General features: G+C 38.3%; 1 protein-coding gene across 6 annotated transcripts in view; it reads left to right on the top strand.

Annotated features, from left to right (window-relative positions):
• Positions 1-21,668, top strand: part of kiaa1109 (KIAA1109 ortholog) — a 447,188-nt gene that overhangs the window by 71,878 nt on the left and 353,642 nt on the right. For all 6 annotated transcript variants that reach the window (XM_073042844.1, XM_073042847.1, XM_073042845.1 and 3 more), the window contains exons 12-14: positions 7,370-7,526; positions 12,614-12,692; positions 14,818-14,909. In XM_073042844.1, coding sequence (XP_072898945.1) covers positions 7,370-7,526; positions 12,614-12,692; positions 14,818-14,909 — 328 coding nt within the window. The remainder of the gene's footprint in view (positions 1-7,369; positions 7,527-12,613; positions 12,693-14,817; positions 14,910-21,668) is intronic.

Genomic DNA, 21,668 nt, shown 5'->3' with positions numbered 1-21,668 from the left:
TGATTTATTTGACGTAATTTATTTTACTGCCTTCAAGGTTTTTGATACCACCAGTTAGTCATTTCTGCTATTCAAAACACGCCATAAATGATAGTGAGAGGAAAAAGTACTATATCTTTGATGTTTATTGCTTTTATTTTTGTATTGCTAACTTGTACATTAAAGGTTTATTTTATTTACTAACACATTAATGCACCTTGCTATCTTCAGTTCACTTTTTAAGAAAGGATGGAGTCATAGAATATATCAACACAGAAACAGGCCATTCACTCGATCTAGTTTGTGCTGAGCCATCAATCTGCCTATGCTGAAATCAAATCTGCATCTCACCATTTGTACTGGCACCCTCTGAGTGAGAAGTTTCCCCTCATGTTCCCCTTAAACATTTTACCTTTCACCCTTAATCCATGATCTCAAGTTGTCTCACCCACTTTAGTGGAAAAGCCTGCTTGTATTCTCCCTATATATTCCCCTATAATCTTGTATACCTCTATCAAATCTCCCGTCAATCTACGCCCTAGGGAATACAGTCCTAACCTACTCAACCTTTCCCTATAACTGGAGTCCTCAAGTCCTGGCAACATCCTTGTAAATTTTCTCAGCACTCTTTCAACCTTGTTTACATGTTTTCTGTAGGTGGGTGACCAATACTCCAAATTAGGCCTCACCAATGTTTTAAACAATTTCAACATAACATCTCAACTCCTGTACTCATACATTGATTTATGAAGGACAATATGCCAAAAGCTTTCTTCACAACTCTTATCTACCTATAAGGCCACTTTCAAGGAGTTATGGATCTGTATTCCCAAATCCTGTTCAAATTGATTCCTCAGTGCCTGTAGCTCACCATGTAAGACCTATCCTGACTGCTCCTCTTAAAGTGCAGTACCTCACACTTGTCTGCATTAAATTCCATCTGCCATTTTCAGATGTTTAATCAAGTGTCTAACTTCCAGATCCAACTGCAAGCTTTGATAGTCTTCCTAGCTGTTTACTACACCCCTAATCTTGGTATCATCCACAAGTTTGCTGATCCAGTTAACCACATTATCATCCAGATCTTTGATCTAGATGACAAGCAACAACAACAGATTCAGCACTGATCACTGGTCACAGGTCTCCAGTCAGAGAAACAACCATCTATTACCACTCTCTGGGTTCTCCTGTGAAGTCAACGTCTAATCCAGTTTGCTACCTCATCTTGAATGCCAAGTGACTTAACTTTCTTGACCAACTTCCCATGTGGCACCTTGTTAAAGACCTTGCTAGAGTCCATATAGACAACATCCACTCCACTGATGCGTTCATTATCTCTTGAAAATCAGTGTTCCATAAACCTGTTATCCTTTCCTTTTATTCTGACAGGAATATATATACACTGTACTCTCAAAATTTCACTTTGAAGGCCTTAGACTTAATAAGTCCACGTTGCCTGAAAACTGCCTGTACCAAAGCCCATTTGCCAGATCATTTCTGATACCATCACAATTCGTACCATCACAATTTCTGATACCAACGCTAAGGACTTGATCCGAGATGTACCTGACCCTAGCACCCAGAAGGCAACATACCATCTGGGAATCTCATTCTTGTCCACAGTACCTCCTTTCTGTTTCCCTAATGAATGACTCTGCTATCACGTGCCTCTTTTCCTCCTTCCCTTCTGAGCCACAGAGCCAAACTCAGTGTCAGAGACCCGAACTGTTGTGACTTCCCTCTGTTCTCCATCAGTATCCAAAGTGATATACCTGTTGTTGAGCGTAACAGTCAACAAGGTTACTCTGCACAAGTTGCCTATCCCCTTTCCCCCTCCTGACAGTCACCCAGTTAGCTGTGTCCTACATCTTGGTGAGAGTAAGCGTTCAGCACGGACTAGAAGGGCCGAGATGGCCTGTTTCTGTGCTGTAATTGTTATATGGTTATATATATCTTGGGTGAAACTACTGTACCTCAGAATATGTCCATTCTATCAACCTTTCATCCCCCTGAATGATTTGGAGATCTATGGAAAAAAGTACAGTCAACGTTTTGGGCTGAAACCCTTCAGCAGGACTGGAGAAAAAATGCTGAGTAGATTTGAAAGGTGACTATCCATCTGTTTATCTATCTTTCAAGTCAAGTCAAGTCAGTTCTTATTGTCATTTTGACCATAACTGCTGGTAAAGTACACAGTAAAAATGAAACAGTGTTTCTCAGGACCATGGTACTACATGAAACAGTACAAAAACTACACTGAACTACGTAAAATCAACACAGTAAAAAAACTACACTGGACTACAGCCCTATCCAGGACTGCATAAAGTGCACAAAACAGTGCAGGTATTACAATAAAAAACAAGACAATAGGCACAGTAGAGGACAGTAAGTTGGTGTCAAAGTCGAGTGCCTATCTATGCATAGTAACTTATCATGCAAAGTGTGCCAACTACCCCTGCTTGCTACCTTTAAACACTCTCTCCTTCTATGCAATCCGGGAACTGTGGCATGCAAAATGATCTTTGTGAATTTTGCATCATTTGTTTAAAACCATTTTAAATGGAATTCCTTTCACTACTTTTTCTATGCTGAATTTTTACCTCATTTCAGATTCATCACATGTACATTGAAACATCCAATGAAATACAGTCTTTGCATTAGCACAAGTGTTGCCATACATTCCAGCACAAACATAGCATGCCCATAATGCTTCACAGAACAACATAAGCAGCAACAACAACAGCAGAAGAACCAAACAAAACAAGACAACAGCAAAACAAGTCCCGTTTTTGGCAACGTCGCAAAAGCAAAGGAGCTGGTTGTGGACTACAGGAGGAATGGAGACAGGCTAACCCCTATAGACATCCATGGATCTGGGGTTGAGAGGGTGAATAGTTTCAAGTTCCTCGGCATAAACATCACCAGGGATCTCACATGGTCTGTACATACTGGCTGTGTGATGAGAAAGGCAAAACAGTGCCTCTTTCACCTCAGATGGTTGAAGAAGTTTGGTATGGCCCCCCAAATTCTAAAAACTTTCTATAGGAGCACGATTGAGAGCATCCTGACTGGCTGCATCACTGCCTGGAATGGGAACTGTCCCTCCCTCATTCGCAGGATTCTGCAGAGAGTGGTGCGGGCAGCCCAGTGCATCTGTAGATGTGAACTTCCCACTATTCAGGACACTTACAAAGACAGGTGTGTAAAAAGGGTCTGAAGGATCATTAGAGACTCAAGTCACCCAACCACAAACTGTTCCAGCTACTACCATCCGGGAAATGGTACCACAGCATAAAAGCCAGGACCAACATGCTCCGGGACAGCTTCTCCCACCAGGTCATCAGACTGCTTAATTCGTGCTGACGCTACTGTATTTCTATGTTATATCGACTATCTCGTTGTACATAATATTTATTATAAATTACTATAATATTACATTTGAATGGACACATAATGTAAAGATTTTTACTCCTCATTTATTTGAAAAATGTAAGTAATAAAGGCAATTCATTTCAATTTAATTTTCCCATCCCTCCCACCCACCCAGGCAGGGCTCCAAGCCTCCTGTCCTTGCCCCTAGATTCTCAGACTTGCTCACATCAGGTCTGCAACTGTGGACCTCACTGCAGGATGCTGGTCACGTGTTTGACCTTCAGATTATTTAACAGTGTGAATTTTGCAGCACTAGATATAGATTTTATGTTTAAAAAACAAAATAAATTGGAAATGCGCCTCATGTCAGGCAACTTTTTTATTTCTTTAGATGCTGCTTGCCCTCCTAAATGCTTACAGTTATCGTGTCATACTGCATTAAAGAGGCCCTTTAGCTCAATTTGTCCATATTGACCATGCTGCCCACCTAGGCTAGTTCCATTTGCCGGCATTTAGTTCATATCTTTCTAAGTGATTCCTGTCCATGTGCTTATGCAAATTCTCTTAAATATTGTTATTGTGCCTACCTAAACTCTTTTTTCTAGTAGCTTTTTCTATACATGCATCATCCCTGCATTAAGAAGTTGCTCCTCAGGTCTCTGTTAAACTTTTTTCCCCTCACCTTAACCTGTGTCCTCTAATCTTTGGTTTCTTTTCCTTGGGAAAATGACTTTGCATTTACCCTTTCTATGATTGGCATGTCCATTATACACTACTGTGAGGTCATCTTTCATTCTCTTATGTTCCAAGGAATAAACTCCTAGCCTACCCAGCCTCTCCCTAGAAGGTTAGGCCCTCATGTCTTTCCTATTACAGGGTAACCAAAGCTATATATTAGTCCAGTGTTTGAGATGGGAGAGACTGCGTATACAACAACTGTTGCCCAGGTGCTTCACCAGTCACAGCTTTATGGGAGAGTGGCAAAGCGAAAGCCACTGTTGGAAAAAAAAACTTACATGTAGTATCCTCTGGAGTTTTCTAGAAGACATATGGGAGACTCTGAAATCAGTTGGAAGAAGGTTCTATGGTCTGATGAAACCAAAATTGAGCTTTTTGGCCATCAGACTAAATGCTATGTTTGGAATAAGTCAAACACTGCACATCAAGCACACCAGCCCTACCGTGAAGCATGGTGATGGCTGTGTCATGCTATGGGGATGCTTCACTGCAACAGGCCCTGGAAGGCTTGTGAAGGTAGAGGGTAAAATGAATGCAGCAAAATATAGGGAAATCTTGGAGGAAAACCTGATGTAGTCTGCAAGAGAACCACGACATGGGAGAAGATTTGTTTCCCAGCAAGACAGTGAGCCTAATCATAAAGCCAAAGCAACACAGCAATGGCTTAAAAACAAGAAAATTAGTCCTGGAGTGGCCAAGCCAGAGTCCAAACCTCAATTCAGCTGAGAATTTGTGGCTGGACCTGAAAAGAGCTGTTCACTCATGATCCTCATGCAATCTGACAGAGCTTGAGCAGTTATTTTTTAAAGAAGAATGGGGAAAAATTGCAGTGTCCAGATGTGCAAAGCTGATAGAGACCTATCCACACAGACTCAAGGCTGTGTAATTGCTGCCAAAGGTGCATCTACTAAAAACTGACTTGAAGGTGGTGAATACTTAAGCAGTCAATTATTTTGCATTTTATATTTGTAATTAATTTAGATCACTTTGCAGAGATCTGTTTTCAATTTGACATGGACGAGTCTTTTTCTGTTGACCAGTGTCAAAAAAGTCAAATTAAATCCAGTGTGATTCAATTTTTTAAAACAATAAAAGATAAAAACTTCCAAGTTGTTGGGGGGGGGGGGGGGGGAACACTTTTTATAGACACTGTCCTAAACCTTATTCTTAAAATTTAAAATTATTTGGATAGAGGTGTGCAGTTATTAACGGTATTGTGTATATTTGATATAATGCAATGGCCCATGTTGGTTAGGTTAGTTTTTTTTTGTTTTTTTGGGGGTTTTTCTTATTTTTTCCATTTTCTGTAACCACTATGAGTTTGGGAGGTTATTATATATAGATTATTAACAATTTGTATTTATACCTTAACCTATTAATTATGTACTCTCAAGCTATTTGTACTCAATGTTTCATTTATGTTTGTTCAAAATCAATAAAAAGATTTAAAAAGAAAGAAAGACACTGCATAAGCTGCTTCAGCCTCTTCACATCCTGGTATTATTTTCTTCCCAATATATTAAAAAAAATTATCTTCTCATGTTCCCATCTAGTTCATAGTAGTTGCTTTGTAACTAAATGTGCTAGCAAATGTTGTATTCTCACCAAACTCAGGATAAAGAAGCTTATCCTGAATTTATTATCAGATTACTGGAATTCTTTAGAATTAGTAATTACCGGTATCTTATTTATAGCTGCTAATTTTTGACCATATTCCTAAATTTAAGCATCTTTTAATCGAGCCATATTTTAATAAAGTCTCTATTAGATCACTCTTCAACCTTGATGTAGAGAACAAATATTCCCAGGATGTTCAGATACAATTTCTTAATTTATGAATCTCCATGTTATGAATCCTTCTTTTTGCAGTTTTGTCAGTGTCTTTGTATCTCTAGTGTAGTATGGGGTCCAGAGCTTCTATGATCAGCAGCCAAGGTTTTGTATGTTTAACCCAACTTTTGGATTCTTTATTGTCTATTTATAAATATAAAACCTCCTGTTTTATTCATAAAACCCTTGCAATTATTTATTAATATATTCCTCTGGATATTTCATCTGATTTAGATGACAATGCTTATTGCATATAGTATGTTTCCTGTTTTGTAACTTGCAAAGTTACTAAATTTGCTGTAAAGCTGCCTCTAGTCTTTGTTACTTCCTTCGGTTTTTTATAAAGATATCAATAGAATCTATCTAATTATGATCTTCAGCTTTAAAATTGCATTCAACTTCAGTGTTGCAATATTTGATTGTAGATGTTGATGTTTTAATCTATGTTTTTTGTGTAAGTTGTTCATAACTTTTGCCTTCTGCTGTCATTAAGCTATCTGCTTTTTTGCTCACTAATCGTGATCTACTTCTGCTCCTAAAATCTGGAAATAGTGTTAGTTTTCCACCTTCCGTTGTTGGGTTTTCTTTCGAATACAAATAGAGATGTGATATTTTTACTTACTCATTGTTTTTGTAAATGTAATTCATCTGTAGTTTTATCCTTTAAGTCACTTATCTGCACGATCTCTAACATATCCTGATTCCTTAATTCCTTCCAAAATGATGCCCATTCTAATAATCCTTGATAAATATAGGGAAAATAAGTATAAATCAGTATTAGTGCTATTTTAAACTTCAGGTTTATCTTTTACACCCTTTAGTGGCAAAATTAAGACAAGGTTTTCATTATTCCTAATGGGATAAAGGGCTGACTTGTTTTAATTTTGGATGATATAGTTCCAATTTTAAGATCAAAACCCTCATTCTGCATTTCATCTCCAGATGAAATAGTTTCTCTATCCGTTTTACTGACATTGGCATTAATGTTTCCCCTTGGGGAGATCTGATTTTATTTTGTTGGAGATGGTAGATAAATGCAAATGCTGTTGTAAATAATTGCATTTGTGTTTGCTTGCATAAGTTGTTTTTATTTAACAAGTAGAATATATTTAGTACTTTTGGGATCCTGAATATCTGCACTTCATTAAAGAATTAGCAAATGGATGATAATAATAATCTTTGAAATTTTGATGATCATTAAGTTGATAAAGATGTCTAAATGATTTTTAGCTTTCTAATAAAAAATAAAGTGAACTGAATTGTTTTTATTTAAATAAAAGTGAGTATTGACCACTTTGTAGAATCTGTACATATATGGTACATAATATTTGAGAAAAGTTAAAATAATATTGCCTGAAACAAACATCTTATTTTTATCTAACCTCTGTATAGTTGGCCTTTTCTTATTTGCAAATAAAATTGATGTTTAAAATGCTTTGTTTTGTTACAGGGAATGTCTATGGAAGTTTTTCTTTCCAGCTGATTATCAGAAGTTGAAAGTTACTGAACCAGCAAAACCTAGAAAACCACGGCAAATTCTAGCATTCGAATTGCGCATGAATATCATTGCAGATGCGACTATTGATTTGCTTTTTACAAAGAACCGGGTAAGAACAATCAACTTGATTTTATATTGCTCAGTTACATCATATACCAGAAACAAGTGGCAAGTTAATTAAAAAGCATAGCAAGTGATAACATCTGAAAGATTTGTAACACCTGTTATATTACTAATTTTGATGAGGACAGATGGTTGATTCCCTTGGAGTCCAGGTATTGAGTTAAATTGGAATTGCTGCTGAGTCCTTGAAGATTGTTGTTGCATTAGCTCTGGATCAAAACTTCATGATTACTAGTTTGATAAGCTGGTTACAACTCTTTAAAATTAACTTTTACATTAATAAGTGAGATAAATTTTGTTAAGCAAAGCAGTTGGAACAAAATGAAACCTTGTATTATAAAGCCATTGTTTTCTTATGAATTCATATGCAGTCACAGATAAGTGCATGAAAAATGGAAAAATAAGTTAGTTGAACAACACACACAAAATGCTGGTGGAACACAGCAGGCCAGGCAGCATCTATAAGAAGAAGCACTGTCAACGTTTCGGGCCGAGACCCTTCGTCAGGACACTGTTAAGTTAGTTGTCATATTTTTGGATTAAAATAGTCAAAAAGAATTCATTGCCCAAAGGAATGAAAATCGTTATGTCTAGTTGTTAGCACTGAGGACAATAAAAATTATCTGGCAGTCATTTAACTATTACCAGGTTGTTATAAGCTGTTAATTTACTATTCAGATCCGAGATTAAGCATTGAAACAGTCATTGCAGTATTTCCTGGTCCCCAAGCAAGACACAGCAAAAAGTATTATTCCTCCACTGTCCTGCCTTCTCACTGTAACCTTTGACAAATCAAAACCCATTAACCTCTGCTTTAGGTATACTCAATAACTTCTCCACAGCTGTCCATTGCAAAATAGATTCACCATCCCCTGGCTAAAGAAATTCCTCTTCATCTCTGTTCTAAATGGATGTCCCTCTATTCTGAGGCTGTGCCCTCTGGTCCTCAACTTACCCACTATTGGAAACATCCTCTCCACATCCTCTGAATATAGACCTTTCAATATTCAGTAAGTTTCAATGAGATCTCCCCTCATTGTTCTAAACTTCAGTGAGTACAGGCCCAGAGCCATCAAACGCTCCTCATGTGTTAACCGTTTCATTTCCAGAATCATTCTATTGAACCTGCTCTGGACATTCTCCAATGTCAGCACATCTATTCTGAGATAGGGGGTCAAAACTGCTCACAATACTCCAATGCCCTGTTAAGCTTCGGTATTACACCCTTGCTCTTACATTCCAGTTCTCTCAAAATGAATGCTAACATTGCATTTGCCTTCTTTATCACCTGCAAGGTAACTTTTAGGGAATCCTGCACAAGGACTCCCATGTCCCTTTGCATCTTTGATAATTCCTCAAAGAATTCCAGCAGATTTGTCAGGCAAGATTTCCCCTGAAGGAAATCATGTTGATTGTGGTCTATTTTATCATGTGTCTCCCAAGTACCCAGAACCTCATCCTTAATAATAAACACCAACATCTGAAGTCAGGCTAACTGGCATATGATTTCCTTTTGTATGCCTCCCTCCCTTTAAAAAGAGTGGAGTGACTTTTACTATTTTCCAGTCCTCCAGAACTGTCCAGAAATCCAGTAATTATTGGAAGATATTACTAACGCTTCCATAATCTCTTTAGCTACCCCTTTCAGAATGCTGAGCTGTAGTCCACCTGGTCCAGGTAACTTATCTATCTATCTACAGACCTCACAGCTTCCCAAGCACTTTCTCCTTAATAACAGTAACTATACTCACTTCTGCCCCCGACAGTCTCAAATTTCTGGCATACTGCTAGTGTCTTCCACAGTGACAACTGATGCAAAATATTTATGAAGTTCATCTACTATTTCTTTGTCCCCCGTTACTAACTCGTCTATTTCCAGAGGTCCGATATTCATTCTCGCCTCCCTTTTTACTCTTTATATATCTACAAACACTTCTGGTATTCTTTTATATTACTGGCTACTTTACCTTCATATTTCATCTTTTCTTTCCTTATGTCTTTTTAGTCACCTTTTCTTCCCAATCCTCCAATTTCCCACTAATTTTTGCTGTATTATTTGCACTCTTTTCCTTTTATGCTGTCTTTGAGTTCCCTTGTCAGCTATGGTTGCCTCACTTCTTTTTAGGATGTATCTATTCTGCACCTTTTGAATTGCCCCCAGAAACTGCATTCATTGCTGTTATCCCTCATAGTGCCTCCTTCCAATCAACTTTAGCCAGCTCCATCTCATGTCTTTGTAATTTCCCTACTGAAATACTGATCCATCTGACTTTATCTTCTCCCTCTCAGACTGCAGAGTGAATTCTATCATATTATGATCATTGATCCATAGGGTTCCTTTAACTGAAGCTCTCTATCAAATGTGGTTCATGATAAAACACCCCACCCAGAATTGCCTTTTCCCTGTGAGCTCAACCAGAAGCTGCTCTGAAGACATCTCATAGGCTTTCTACAAATTCCCTCGCTTGGGATCCAACACCAACCTTGTTTTCCAAATCTGCTGATTTTGAAGTCCCCTGTGACTATCATAACATTGCTCTTACTACATGCTTTTTCTAGCTTTCATTGTAATTTATATCTCTCATCCTACCTATTGTCTGGAAGCTTGTATATAAATGCCATCAGTATCTTTTTATCCTTGTAGTTTCTTTACTCACAAGGAACTTCTGATCTCGTGTCACCTCTTTCGAAGGATTTAATTTCATTTGTTACCAACAAAGCCCCTTCACTCTTTCTGTCTACCTGTCTGTCTTTTCAATACAATGTGTATCCTTGGATGTTTAGCTTCCAACTATGATCTTTCAGCCATGTCTTGGTGATGCCCATCTCTAACTGTGCAACAGGATCATCAGTCTTATTCCATATATTGAGTGCATTCAAATATAATACCTTCAGTCCTATATAATTCATAGTTTTTGATTTTTGTCCCATGTTACACTTCAGTTCATTGCACTGATTGAAATTTTGCCCCATTCTCATTCCTTGTCCTATCTCAGTCTCATTACACAGTGCATCGACTAGTATACCTTCTGCCATTCTCAGCCCTATAAACTACCAGGTTAGTTTAAACGCTCCTCAACAACTCTAGCAAACCTAGCCGCAAGGATATTGGTTCCCCCTCAAGTTCAGGTGTAACCCATCCTTCGTGTACAGGTCATATCTTCCTCAAAAGAGGTCCTGGTGAACCAGAAATCTGAAACCCTGCCCCCTGCACCAGTTCTTCAGCCTATTCATCTGTACTATCATCCTATTTCTGCCCTGACTAGCACGTGGTACTGGGAGTTATCCAGACATTACTACCCTGGGGATCCTGCTCTTATAGCCTCTTTTCTAACTCCCTATACTCGACACAGGACCTTTTCCCTCCTTTCTACCTCTGTCATTGCTGCCAATGTGCACCATAACCTTTGGCTGTTCACCCTCCCTCTTGGGAAACTTTTGCAGCTGCTCTGAGCATTCCTCGATCCTAGCATCTGGGAGGCAACACCCCATCCTGGCATCTCTTCTGCGGCCATAATCTCCTGACTGTCCTCGTAACTATTGAGTTTCGTATCGCTATTGCTCTGTCTGACTTTATCCTTTCCTGCTGAACCTCAGAGCTGGCCACAGTTTCACCAGCTGGGCTGCTGCTCTGCTCTTGTAGATCATCCCCCCAGTCCCACTGAGCAGTCCCTGAGGGGGATGACCAATGGGAACCCTGCACTGACTGTACCTCACTTCTCCATATACTGCCTGTAGTCTGGGTTGTGACCACCTCAGTAAATGTCTCTGAGGATTTCAGTCTCCCGGATGATCCTGAGTGCATCCAGCTCCAGTTTCGCCAACAATGGTTACTTCGCTTAAACCTTGCTTCTTTTTATCAGCTCACGTGCCGATTAGATCATTACGATTGCAGCTAATAGTTCTAAAAGGTCCTGAGCTCTTTTTAAACCTCGCTCTGTTGAACCAGTGAATGATTTCTGAAGAAGATAATTCACTGTCACATTAAGTGGCTTTAGAGATGAATAATTAAAAGCTCTCCTTGTCAGCAATGGCAATGCATTGTGTGTTGAATGAAAGGAAGTGCAGTAATTTAAGAAAGCATTGCAGAAAGGATGAAAAATGGTAATCACATACCAATCATTCAGTAACTTATGGTTCATCGTGTGCTTTTTTTTCCAAAGGTTTTTGCCCAATTTATACATTATTAATTGTGTATTCAGACACAATCAGTCTATGGGCCCATTTATAGGAGGTCTTCTCGTTCAGCAGAATTATGCAGCTGTACATAATAGATTCAGAAAATTTGTTATTTTATCTCCTATGTATTCATTTTTAGCTGTTATTTAACAAATAAGAAGAAAGGGAAACATTAACATGTCAAAAATCTGAAAGAAACATTTTCATTTCACTATACTTCTGTTAGTAGGCTAACTAGAGCAGAACTCAACAAATTTTAGAGGTGTTTAGTTCTGGTCACCTCATTACAGGAAGGATGTGGATGCTATAGAGAGAGCACAGAGGAGATTTACAAGGATGTTGCCTGGATTGGAGAGCATGCCTTGTGAGAATAGGTTGAGTGAACTTGGCCTTTTCTCCTTGGAGCGACGGATGATGAGAGGTGATCTGATAGAGGTGTATAGGATGATGAGAGGCATTGATCATGTGGATAGTCAGAGGCTTTTTCCCAGGGCTGAAATGGCTAACATGAGAGGACATAGTTTTAAGGTGCTTGGAAGTAGGTACAAGGGGAATGTCAGAGGTAAGTTTTTCCACACACAGAGTGGTGGGTGTGTGGAATGCACTGCCAGCAAAGGTTTTAGAGGCAGATACAATAGGATCTTTTAAGAGACTGTCAGGTACATGGAGCTTAGAAAAATAGAGGGCTATGCAGTAAGGTAATTCTAGGCAGCTTCTAGAGTAGGTTACATGGTCAGCACAACATTGTGGGCCGAAGGCCTGTAATGTGCTGTAGATTTTCTATGTTCTAGGTTTAGGTGAGAGATTTTTTAATGTTTAAATGTAATTGCTTTGATTTAATGCATATATTTTGGATATCAAAGATGCATTATGTTGCAATATTTGTTTATTTAGGAGACCAATGCCATACATGTAAATGTTGGAGCAGGTTCATATTTGGAAGTCAATGTTCCCATGACTGTAGATGAAAATGGTAAGGATGTGTTTAAATTTTAAAATAGGATAAAACCATTTTACCTTGTGTCTATTAAATTTGAGGGCCATTACTTGATCTTTAACTATTCACAATTTAGATTAATGAATTACATGAAAAAACAATATCCAATTTTTTTGGTGATAAGTGATTAGCTGGAAAAATTCAGTGTCAAGAGAATAGAGTCCAGAAAAAGAGTTAAGCATTAAGATTTATGTGAAAAATGGAGGTGGCGTGAGTTGGGGTATGTGAGCTTATGCATTTTAATAGAAAGGCTAACAATGCTTATTAGTATAATAATACTAATAATATAATAATAAGTATATTAGTAGGTTAATTAGTCTTTGTAAATTGTCTCCTGATTAGACTAGGGTTAACTTAGTGGGTTGCTGGGTGGCACGACTGGAAGGGCCAAAAGGGCTTATTCAGTGCTGCGTCTCAAAATGAGAAAAAATATGCTGAAATACAAAGGGATATGCAAGTTTGCAAGTCCATGGGAAAAACAGAAGGTAAAAACATAGATATATTAAGTAATTGGGAAGGTAACTGGTATGTTGGGCTTTTATTGCATGGGGATTTGAAGTTCAAAAATTAACAAGTCCATCTGATTTGTCTCTTAATCTGGAGAATACTTGAGTCAGTGAAACATAGATTCACCAGATTAATTCCTGTAATGGGGGAAGTTGTCCTTCAAAGAGAGCTGAAGAAAGACTGACCTATGTTTATGTTGAAATGAATGAAAGATTTATCAATAAAAATGATATTGGTGGTACAGCTCCACAATCCCTTATCAGGAAATTCTGAAATCCAAAAACGGAAGTTTTTTTCGCCAACAGCTGATGTCACTCAGGTGTGACGTGGCAGCACGAGCAGAGGCCGCTAGACATCAGTTGTGGCTCATTACTCATACTGGTTACACGTGCATTTGCTGTTCGCTGATATTTTGTGTTCACTGTTGACTTTGTGTTTAATTTCACTGTGAAAATGTCAAAAAGAGCTGCAGATACCCCTATGGGTAACAATGAGAAAAAGAGAATGAAGCATCTATCATTATCAATAACGCAGAAAGTGGAGTTATTGCAGAAGCTTGATCGTGGTGTGTCTGCGGTGTCTTGCTGAAGAATACGGAGTCGGAACTACCACTGTATATGATTTAAAGAAATGGAAAGACAACTTACTGAAGTTTTACAGTGACAGTGACGTTCTACATTTATTCCGATAAGTCATTTACCATGTGTTTGATTCGGTTCATTTGAAGCTGTATATTTTTACGTTTTATTGATTGTTTTTGTTGGAAATAAAATGTTTTTCTTGTCATTATTCCCTAAACAATACAGTATAACAACTATTTACATAGCATTTACATTGTATTAGGTATTATAAGTAATCTAGAGATGATTTAAAGTATACAGGAGGATGTGTGTAGGTCTGGAGCTCCGCTGGGTCCTAAAGTCTACCCGCACTGAGACAGGTTAAATAAGGAACTAGATCATACATATTTTTTGGTATCCACAGGGGGGTCCCAGAACCAATAAGGAGGGATTTTGAAATCCGAAAGATTCTGAATTCCAAAATGCAACTGGCCCCGAGGATTTCGGATAAAGGATTGTGAACCTGTATTAAGCTATAGATGCTTTGAGACTGTTTTCTCTAGTCTGAAATAAGGCCCTTGTTTTTAGGTCATGAAGATGACTATTGAGAACTGAAATGAACAGTAGTCTATGACATTCACTCCTTGCAGAGGGTTGTGATACTCAGTTTGTGTATGGATTTAAGACAAATAGATTTTTGAGCACTGAAGGATTCAGAATTTACAGGACTTGGTGTGGTGGGAGGGGTGAGAAATGAATGAGGCAGAGGGTTAGTTCATTTAAAAGTAAAGCAGACTTGGGAATCGTGGTGGTTGCTAAATAGCTTGCTCCTTTTATGTTATACACTGTATGTTCATGTAAGCTTACCTGCTTTCTCTTGGGAAAGTTCATTTGAACATAGTTCTCAATAACTGCCATCTTTAACATTTTTCAATATGTATGCATGTTATATTAGTTGTCCATATTTTGGAGGAAGGTCAAAGTAATTGTTTACAATTTTAATTCTGAACATATGTTGGTTTTTGATTCTATAGGCTTTTCACCGACTATTAAAGGTCAGCTTCTCCATGTGGATGCAACGAGTAGCATGCTGTATAGAACTCTGTTGGAAGCAGAAATGTTAGCTGTGAGTTTTTTTCAACTTTTCTGAGTAATCTTATCAGACAAAGGAGCCAATTTCAAAATTTAAGTGCTTTTGGGTCAAAGTTGATAGTTCATTGGATAAATTTAAGTTTTGAATGTCTGCACAATGTTTTAAGTTGGATTCCTTGCTGCTTTGGCACATTTTATTTATTTGCTTTTTTTAAAATGATATGAAGTTAGTAAATGTTTTACTCTAGGTGCAAAACTGTTAAGGTTGAATGTAATGTGAAAGTTTACTAGCATGGCATACATACACAATTTTGATTCATTGTGAGTTCAAATCCCACTCAATTGATTTGACTGCAGAAATCTTACCTAAGTACAGATAATGCTGCACTATGTCAGCACTACCCTGGTATTAGATAAGGTTTCATCCATTCCATCTTTTAGATGCAATGGTAATTGGAGACTTCCATGTTTTGAATGTAGAACATAAACATAGAACAGAACAGCGCAGGAACAGGCCCTTTGACCCAATCCCATCTTCCTGTAGATGGTCTATATCCCTCCATTCCATGTTTGTTCATTTGCCTGTCTAAATGCTTTTTAATGATTGCCATTGTATTTGCTCCCACCAGATCCCCTGGCAGGGTGTTCCAGGGACCTAGCACTCTCTGTGTTTAAAAACTTCCCTCATAAATCTCCTTTTAACTTTCTGCCTCCCATCTGAAGCTGTAATTTGTGACTTTCCATCCTGGGAATAAGGCTATGACTATCTAGAGTCTCTATGCCCCTCATAATGTTATATGCTATCAGTCTCTGGTGCTTCAGAGAACACAATCCAGGTTCATGCAACCTCTTCTAGTTTATGCAAATCGAATCCAGGCAACATCCTGTGAAACCTCACTTGTAGTGTCTCCCAAGCTTTCTGTAATGCAGTAACCAGAATTGTACATGATACTCCAAATGAGGCTTAATGACTTCCCTGTTTTTATACTCAGCATTCTGAGCATGAAGGCAAGTGCCTTCTTTACCAGCCTATCTACATGTGCTGCAATTATCAGGGAGTCCTGGACTTGCACCACAAGATCCCTCTGTACATCAGTACACCAACGGATTCTGCATTTACTGTATATTCTTACATTTGGCCTCCCAAGGTGTATGTATCAGATGAGAATCAGCTTGAGTGGATATGAAATATTTTAATTTAGCTTTGATGACCATAGTTATCCTAGAAGTTAGAGTTGTTATTTATTCCTCAATTGGTAATACTAAAAGATTATCCATTTAATCAGTTGGATTATATTTGCCTCTTAGTCAAGAGCCAACGATTCAATATTGAATTGCGAGCTGGCTGCTCCATGCTGGTCAACTTATTTGATTTGCAACTCTGCAGGTAAAGGTATCACAGGCAGGATGAGAATCGCAGTCTGATGCATTTTGCATCCAACTTCTCTGTTTACGCTAAAGTTGCATCATCTTATTCATTTCAATGGGCTCACAAATACTGAGTGGAAAAAGTAATGCCAAGTTTGCTATTTTTTGTATATTTTACTTTGTAATACTTCATTTAGTTTTAAGATGGCAAGGCATGTTAATTATACTTTATTTATTTATATAAGTCTATTTGAACAGTTCGTAAATGTTACCTTTTGTAACTCCAAAACATAAAAACTAATTGCAAGATAAAGACAGTAGGCCAGGAGAAGGGGTTTAGTTTGTTTTTACTTTAAATGAGGCCTGCATGAATAATGTATGCTATTTATGTACTTTTTTTTTAATAAAAAAAAATTTATGTACTTTTATGTATAACCCACAACACATTATGTGAGCAACAAAGGATGCTTAATCAAACTATATATTTATAATATTACTGAAATATAAAATACACAACAGTAAATGCTTCCAATTGTCAAAGAAATTGAAAGACTATTCACTATCTTGAGATCTGTGAGTTATTAGAAGATCGTTAGTCTTGTGGCCACAAAGTACACTACTTGAGGCGGTGTCGTTGCTACAGTCTGTTCTGTTCTTGGGTGAGATTGGCCTGCTCTTCATATCCAGCAACACGATCTTTAGGTTCCAAGTTCAGTCATTAGACGAAATCCAGTATAACTTGGTCAATACAGTATTGGAGTGTGTAGGAATGTGTTTTATACAAATTGACAAATTGAAAGTTATTTTTTTTTACTATAGATAGGGAGAAAAACAAAGTAATGTTCTTCTCAATATTTTGCTCCAGTGTTGACAGAGCTTTTTTGAAAAAAGTCACTGGGCCTTAAACCCACAAGGAAAGATATTTTTACTTATAACTTCTTTGACCAAATGTCTTCTCGTGTAATTTTTGCATTACTTCATTTGTTTATCTTGTAACTCAGTGGCTTGTCCCTCAACATGTACATTCCATGATTATTCATGAAATGAGGATATTTGGAAGCAATATACATCCAAAGAAAATGTGTTGAAGTTAATAAAAGGCTAAGTACTATTAGCTAAGAACCAAAAACAAAACACAGGAAACACTCAGGAACCTTGCTGAGGGCTCAGCCCTATGTTGGTGCATTCACAGTAATGTAATGGTTAAAGTGAACTCTCTGTCACTTGGCTTAGTTTTGATTGAGTCTCTGAGTCTAAACGGTTTTGTGTGGAGTGGACCACAGAAGCAGCGCACCAGGTTTGCTTGTGGGGCTGATGCTGGTTGGGCTGGGATGAACAGTGCGTCTGTTCAGCACTGAGGTGTGGTGCTCAGATGCCCCTGGCTGATATTATGAGCCCAAGCCATTGCTGAGGACTAATGGCATTTGCTGGGTTTGTTGCCTGTCTTACCCAGGTTCTTCATCCGATCTCATCAACTCCTGTTTAATATCATGGATGGGTGGACCTGTTTCCCTTTCTGATTGCATCTTGAATAAATTTACTGAAAATGTTTTGTGGGCGTGGTCTTTTTCATTATCCAGTGAATGGAAAATGGGATTAAACACAACAGTCATCTCTTTTCCTCACTGACAAAAGAGGGAAGTTTGCTGTTTGAGGACAAAGTGAGGAGCTGTTGTGATGTCATGGTTTGAAGTAATTTGTCAGGTAGACCATCGATGTTGGGAGTTTGAACCAATTTCCATCTGTGCTTTCGCCTACTTGTACTTACTGGGTTTTTTTGTTAATATGTATTTTCCCATTATTACCTGCCTACTGCACCTGTACCAATGACCAAACTGCTTTACTTCCTTGCAGTTTGTTGTCACCACTGAACATCTGACTGCATTCTGCTTTAATTATTCTGATTCTAGTTTTATTGCATAATTGAAGCTATAGGTTACAGCTAATTTTGGTAAATTTAATAGTCAAGTAACATTGTTATTTTGGACCAGTTCATAGGGGACAGATGCTTTTAGTGAATCTGAATTATTATTTCTGTCCTGGTGCTCTCTTTGGCTGCCTATGTAGAGCTTTATGTATTCTGGTTGGATGCTCACATTAGGGAAAGTACTTTCAATTGTCTAGGATCTGGGTATGCATTTTGATGTCCATAAATTAAAATGTCATTTTAACACCAAGCCAACAAAAGTACAATTTAGAAGAACTGGAAATCAAATGATTTAAAGTTGATAAGAGTAACTTTAATAATATTTAACCATATAAATATAACCATATAACAATTGCAGTATGGAAACAGGCTATCTCGGCCCTTCTAGTCCGTGCCGGACGCTTACTCTCACCTAGTCCCACTGACCCGCACTCAGCCCATAACCGTCCATTCCTTTCCTGTCCATATACCTATCCAATTTTATTTTAAATGACAATACCGAACCTGCCTCTACCACTTCTACTGGAAGCTCGTTCCACACAGCTACCACTCTCTGAGTAAAGAAGTTCCCCCTCATGTTACCCTTAAATTTTTGCCCCCTAACTCTCAATTCACATCCTCTTGTTTGAATCTCCCCTACTCTCAATGGAAAAAGCCTATCCACGTCAACTCTATCTATCCCCCTCATAATTTTAAATACCTCTATCAAGTCCCCCCTCAACCTTCTACGTTCCAAAGAATAAAGACCTAACTTGTTCAATCTTTCCCTGTAACTTAGGTGCTGAAACCCAGGTAACATTGTAGTAAATCTTCTCTGTACTCTCTCTATTTTGTTGATATCTTTCCTATAATTCAGTGACCAGAACTGTACACAATACTCCAAATTCAGCCTTACCAATGCCTTGTACAATTTTGACATTACATCCCAACTCCTATACTCAATGCTCTGATTTATAAAGGCCAGCGTACCAAAAGCTTTCTTCAACACCCTATCCACATGAGATTCCACCTTCAGGGAACTATGCACCATTATTCCTAGATCACTCTGTTCTACTGCATTCTTCAATGCCCTGCCATTTACCATGTATGCCGTATTTGGATTATTCCTACCAAAATGTAGCACCTCGCACTTATCAGCATTAAACTCCATCTGCCATCGTTCAGCCCACTCTTCTAACTGGCCTAAATCTCTGCATACTTTGAAAACCTACTTCATTATCCACAATGCCACCTACCTTAGTATCATCTGCATACTTACTAATCCAATTTACGACCCCATCATCCAGATCATTAATGTATATGACAAACAACATTGGACCCAGTACAGATCCCTGAGGCACACCACTAGTCATCGGCCTCTAACCTGACAAACAGTTATCCACCACTACTATCTGGCATCTCCCATCCAGCCACTGTTGCATCCATTTTAGTACTTCAATATTAATACCTAATGATTGAACCTTCCTAACTAACCTTCCATGTGGAACCTTGTCAAAGGCCTTACTGAAGTCCATATAGACAACATCCACTGCTTTACCCTTGTCAACTTTCCTCATAACCTCTCCAAAAAATTCAATAAGATTTGTCAAACATGACCTTCTACTCACAAATCCATGTTGACTGTTCCTAATGAGGCCCTGTCTATCCAGATAATTATATATACCATCTCTAAGAATACTTTCCATTAATTTACCCACCACTGACGTCAAACTGACAGGCCTATAATGGCTAGGTTTACTCTTAGAACCCTTTTTAAACAATGGAACCACATGAGCAATACGCCAATCCTCTGGCACCATCCCTGTTTCTAATGACATTTGAAATATTTCTGTCAGAGCCCCTGCTATTTCCACACTAACTTCCCTCAAGGTCCTAGGGAATATCCTGTCAGGATCCGGAGATTTATCCACTTTTATATTCCTTAAAAGCACCAGTACTTCCTCCTCTTTAATCGTCATAGTTTCCATAACTTCCCTACTTGTTTCCCTTACTTTACACTATTCAATATCCTTCTCCTTAGTGAATACTGAAGAAAATAAATTGTTCAAAATCTCCCCCATCTCTTTCAGCTCCACACATAGCTGTCCACTCTGATTCTCTAAGGGACTAATTTTATCCCTCACTATCCTATTGCTGTTAATATAACTGTAGAAATCCTTTGGATTTATTTTCACCTTACTTGCCAAAGCAACCTCGTATCTTCTTTTAGCTTTTCTAATTTCTTTCTTAAGATTCATCCTTCCCATAAAACAAATTGTCCCAATCCACTCCTTCTGAATCCTTTCGCATCTCCTCAAAGTTAGCCTTTCTCCCATCAAAAATCTCAACCCTGGGTCCAGTCCTATCCTTCTCCATAATTATATTGAAACTAATGGCATTGTGATCACTGGACCCGAAGTGCTTCTCAACACATACCTCCGTCACCTGACCTATTTAATTCCCTAACAGAAGGTCCAACACTGCCCCTTCTCTAGTCAGTGCCTCTACGTATTGCTACAAAAAACTATCCTGCACACATTTTACAAACTCCAAACCATCTATCCCTTTTACAGTATGGGCTTCCCAGTCTATGTGTGGAAAATTAAAATCTCCCACAATCACAACCCTGAGCTTACTACAAATATCTGCTATCTCCTTTCAAATTTGCTCCTCCAATTCTCGCTCCCCATTAGGTGGTCTATAATACACCCCTATAAGTGTTACTACACCTTTCCCATTCCTCAATTCCACCCAACTAGTCTCCCTAGACAAGCCCTCTAATCTATCCTTCCAGAGCACCGCCGTAATATTTTCTCTGACAAGCAACGCAACACCTCCCCCTCTTGTCCCTCCGATTCTATCACACCTGAAGCAACAAAATCCAGGAATATTTAGTTGCCAATCACACACCTCCTGCAACCATGTTTCACTAATAGCTACAACATCATATTTCCAGTTATCAATCCATGCTGTAAGCTCACCCACCTTTCTTACAATGCTCCTAGCATTAAAATAAATGCATTTAAGAAATGAATGAAGCAAGGAGTTTTTAATTGGAAATACCAATCCATGCTGTTTTAGCTGCATAGTATTATGATTCATTCAGAAAGATTCAAATTTCTTGCTAGCTTTTTTCACAGAGGCTCAGTAAATCGCACTGTAACTGTTTAAAACACTGAAGTTAGCAAGGTTTGCTTTTTCATGATAGCAGTCAGAGCAGTAATGAAGCTGAATCTAGTTGGTGAAGCAAACTTTGCAGACTAATATCACTCCATACTCCGCACCTTTCCTGTGGCATGTGAGACCAAGCCAAATTTGACCCATAGCCACTAAAGACTCTTTAATCAAAGGGACCAAGAGCTTTGTTTCAAAAAGCTGCTTTAAAGAGTGTCTTAAAAAGAGAGCAGGAAATAATTACTTCAGGTCTATCTTTGATCTTTCCCATAACTGATCTGAGCTATGATCCTTACAGCCATGTTACTTTTCCATTGATACATTTTCTACCTCCCAGCTTTATTC

Source organism: Hemitrygon akajei, chromosome 4 (genome assembly GCF_048418815.1).
Source record: "Hemitrygon akajei chromosome 4, sHemAka1.3, whole genome shotgun sequence".
Taxonomy (NCBI): domain Eukaryota; kingdom Metazoa; phylum Chordata; class Chondrichthyes; order Myliobatiformes; family Dasyatidae; genus Hemitrygon; species Hemitrygon akajei.
The sequence above is the reverse complement of the archived record's forward strand: the minus strand, read 5'-3'. Positions and strand labels throughout refer to the sequence as shown.